General features: G+C 46.8%; 1 protein-coding gene across 1 annotated transcript in view; it reads right to left on the bottom strand.

The window, feature by feature from the left end:
* ACACB (acetyl-CoA carboxylase beta) overlaps window positions 1–4,501 on the bottom strand; it is a 126,107-nt gene that overhangs the window by 73,064 nt on the left and 48,542 nt on the right. Inside the window, exon 6 of the mRNA XM_019649064.1 lies at window positions 4,172–4,333. Within this exon, the coding sequence (XP_019504609.1) occupies window positions 4,172–4,333 (162 nt within the window). The remainder of the gene's footprint in view (window positions 1–4,171; window positions 4,334–4,501) is intronic.

Consider the following 4,501-nt stretch of genomic DNA (forward strand, 5'->3'; position numbering starts at 1 on the left):
CCAACATGGGCCAGTGAAGCAACGTCCTCCACAACTAGACTGAAGAACAAAAGGACAGCAACTTGTCTGTTCCCCTTCCCCGATTCCCCAGTGCTGTTCCACTCCCCCACTTCCCCAATAAAAAAATCTTTAAAAAAATTTTTTAAATCAAGGATTTTGCCCCACCCCCTCCAGAACTGGACACCAGAGGAAATCACTTCTGTGGCACTTACACATCTCCATCGTTCTGAACAATGTGTGTACTATCTTGTGAGTTGTTCATTTGAGATACCATCTGTGACCTTTCTATCTTGAGATGAGGAATGAACGCTCCTACTCAGCTATCCCATCCACTTCCCTTCTCCCAACCTCTCAATAGGGGTATACTGTAATTTGCTAGACTCACTATTCAGTATTTTATGAGTCTGGGATCATTATTCACAGGTGATGGTTGCGTTAGACCAGATCTTCCTTCCTTTCTTTTTGGTTTTCTTTCCTGGAGTTAATGATTTTTCATTGACTTGGTTTTCATCGCATGTGTTGCTAATTCATCTCATTCCTTCTCATAGCCTCCCAGTACACATAAGACAATCGATCATGTCCATTATTTTTTTCCATTGGTGACAACCTTCTTGGAAGCCTCTACTCTCCTTTCATCTGAACTAGCTGTTCTCTAGACCCCCTACTCAACTGTGATTCTGGAGTGTCCCTTCGCTGACATCCTTAAGTTCCCTTTGTCTTTCCTCGGGGCTTGATCAATAATTTTGGGGATCAAATGACTCCCTCTTTCTTGGAGGACTCCATTGTTTTGCTAGAGCATATCCTCCAGTAGTTTCAACCAGTTAAAAGGATGGTACAAAGGGGTGGCCAGTTAGCTCAGATGGTTGGAGCGCAGGCTCACACCACCAAGGTTGCCGGTTCAATCCCCACATGGGCCACTGAGCTGCGCCCTCCACAACTAGATTGAAAGAACTGCTTGATTTGGAGCTGATGGGTCCTGGAAAAAATACACTGTTCCCCGATTTAAAAAAAAAAAATTGAGAAAGAAAAAGGATGGTACAAAGGCAGGGCACATCATGATGACGCCCTCAACATGCCTGTCCTGCTCTCGGCTGCACAGGGCTCCCTCGTTACTGTCACCCTAGAGATTCCCTTTGATTCTATGTTGGAATTGTTTCCTGTCTCCCATATGTGCTCTTCTTTGATTTACTTTTTTTTAAGCTGAGCCATCCTGCCACCTGTTGGCAGCGCAGCAGCTGCTCAACTCGGGCCGGGACTCGAACCGCTGTTGCTCAGAGCTCGCACTCTTGAGCGAGCTCTTAACCAAATAAGCCACTCAGCTGGCCTGATTTATTCTTGTTTCAGTAGAAGACATCCTTCAGTGGCTTTCTAAGAAAAGGTATTGCGGGGGAGGGGTAAATGTTTTGCAGCCATTCATCTTCTAGAACTGTCCTTCTTCCACCCTCACATTTAACCCTATCGTCTGGCTGTGTATGGAATTCTAGAAGGGAAAACCTAGAATGGCCTGGTGCCATTGTGTTGCAGTTTCCAACGGTGCTAGAATCAGAGCCATTCTGACCCTTGATCCTTTGTGCATGACCTGTTTTTTTCATATCCAGAAACTTACAGGATCTTCTCTATCTCCTGTATTCACAATTTTACAGGGATATATGCTCAGATATGTGTCTGTTTCTATCAATGAGGCTGGGGATCTGCTGGGGTCCTTCAATGTGGAAACTCACATAGGGGAATTTGTCTTCAAATATTTCCTTGGTGATTTCCCTGTTTCCTTTTTTTCTATTCTTCCCAGGAGTCCTATCAGTTGAACGGTGTTTGTTTGTTTTTAAATTGGGGAATTGGGGGAGGGGAACAGTGTTGGGGAATTGGGGAAGGGAACCAGCCAAGTTGTTGTTCTTCAGTCTTCGCTGTGGAGGGCGCCAGTCGCCATCTTGCTGCTCGTCGGCTGCTCGTAGCCTCTAAGCTCAAGGTGCTGTGTTACAATCTTAGTTGTGGGTGGGCGTAGCCACCATCCCATGTGGGAGTTGCACAAGCAAACTTGTTGTTAAGAGCGCACGCTCTATCCACTGAGCCATCCGGGCGGCAGCTCAGCTCAAGGTGCTGAGTTCAGTCTTAGTTGCGGGCAGGCGTAGCCCACCATCCAACAGGCAGTCTTGTTGTTAAGAGCACATGCCCTCACCAGCTGAGCCATCCTGCCACCTGTTGGCAGCTTAGCAGCAGTTCAGCTCGGGCACAGTGTCACTGGCCCATGTGGAAATTGAACCGGTGGCCCTGTTGCTCAGAGCTCGCTCTCTTAAGGTAACTCTTAACTAACTGAGCCACTCGGCCGGCCATTAGTTGGATGTTGAAATTCATGGACTGGCCCATCAGTTTATGTATTTTTCCCTGTCCTATTTTCTTTTTTTTTTTTTTTTTAAGATTTTATTGTGGAATTGGGGGAGGAGAACAGCGTTAGGGACTCGGGGAAGGGGNAAGAATGCCTGCCACAGCCAAAAGCTTAGCGTGATCCATAAAACATTAATACCTCATTAGGGGCGCAGGTGTAGCTGCGGGGGCATCCGTGTAAGAACACCAATACATGTCATTTTTACTTAAGAAAAAACCTAATTGGGGGCAGCCGGTTAACTCAGGTGGTTAGAGCGCAGACTCATAACACCAAGGTTGCCGGTTCGATCCCCACATGGGCCACTGAGCTGCACCCTCCACAACTAGACTGAAGACAACCGCTTGACTTGGAGCTGATGGGTCCTGGAAAAACACACTGTTCCCCAATAAAATTTAAAAAACAACAACAACAACAAAAACTAATAATTATTAGCTCTACCTGATTAAAAAAAAAAACTATTAACAAAATAACAACCAAGTTGGGATGGAGGATGGAGGTACAGATATATGGGTGAACAGTGATCACTGGTGGAGCTGAGTGAAAGTACCAGATTCTAATTTTATACTCTTGACATTGTCAATAATAAAAAAATTTAAATAAAAGAGGACTGGATTTCCAATTCTGGTCACGAAAATCCCAGCAGATAAAGAAATCAAGTGTTAGTGACGCTGATGCTAACACGCCTAATTCCCTTTGGGGTGGGGGATGGCCTGTCCCCTCTGAGTGTAATTTTGGTAACGCGGGTGGACGTGAACAGTGTCTCTGGGATCAGGGCTCTTGAAGTGAGTGATGGAGGAATTCATTCAGCAGAGGTGCCTGGAGGCAAAAAGTAGAGAGTTCCAGGTGCCTGGGAACTCCATCCCCTGGTCCTCCATCCTCCCAGGCACCTGTGAACAAACCATCATCCCTCTGAAAAATTCCCGTTTTGCTTGTCCACCACCAGAGTTGTTTTTTTACTTGCAACCAAAGATGCCAAACGAATATAGCTGCCATAGCTCAAAATTCTTTAGTTTAAAGGGGAGCGGGGGAACAAACTTCTCTTACCCCAAGTTTCTTTTTTTTTTTTAGCTGAGCCATCCTGCCACTTGTTGGCAGCTCAGCGGCAGTGCAGCTCGAGCCAGGCATCGAACCGCTGTTGCTCAGAGCTCAAACTCTTGAGCCAGTTCTTAACCAACTGAGCCACTCAGCCGGCCCAACCCCAAGTTTCTTGAATGTAATCATGAAACAATTAGGTTGTGGTAAATGATGGAGATGATGTGACAATCAATTGTTGGTAAGCACGCAAACTGTGACAGGTGCCAGCTGGGGTGTTTTTGTTTTTTTTTAAGGCACAAGTAAGAACAAGTCACAGAGGGATGCCTTATAAGGGCCAGACTGCATTTAAGGTGCAGCAAAAACCCAAGGACCCAGGCTCTAAGCCTGGCTGCTCAATCCAAAGATAGACACGGCCTTTAGAGACCCCCAACAGGGCTCAGCCACGGCCTCAGCAGGTCCCAGGCTTGGAGCGTTAAGCAAGTTACCCCAGCCTCTTGAACTGTAATGCAGGGTAACAATGCCCAGCAGCAGTGTTGTCACGTAAGTGAGCAATGAAATGCAAGAAGGGACCTGCCCGGTGCCTGGCACACACTATGTGTCAATAAACTGTGCTGTGTCCCTTCCCGCACCTCAGTTTCCTCGTGTGTAAACCGAGAAGCCTGGGGGGTCTCCTCCAAGGCTAACATTGGAGTCTGCCCCACAGCCAGGGGTTGGAGATGGCGGAAACGCAGGGCTCCCCCCCCCACGACTTGCCTCATCTGGGTTTTCACTGGTGATTCTGGCTGCAATCACATGGCCTCGGGCGAGAGGAGGGTTGGAAGGAAAATCAAAAGAAATGGGTGTCAACCCCCACGGTGACTCTCCGTACAGAAGCCGGATATCTTTCAGTCGGTGCAGCGGCACGCCCATGGCGACCTGAAATCAAGAAATCCATGTATATAATTTAGGAAGTGATAGCGTGGTACACTGTCAGATAGTTGCTGGCCTTATCATGGTGATTCAACATTTAGGTGTATAAATGTTGAATAACTATGGTGCACACTTGAAACTAATATAATGTTGTATGTTAGCTATCTTTTAATA

This window comes from Hipposideros armiger, unplaced genomic scaffold (genome assembly GCF_001890085.2).
Source record: "Hipposideros armiger isolate ML-2016 unplaced genomic scaffold, ASM189008v1 scaffold_129, whole genome shotgun sequence".
Classification (NCBI taxonomy): domain Eukaryota; kingdom Metazoa; phylum Chordata; class Mammalia; order Chiroptera; family Hipposideridae; genus Hipposideros; species Hipposideros armiger.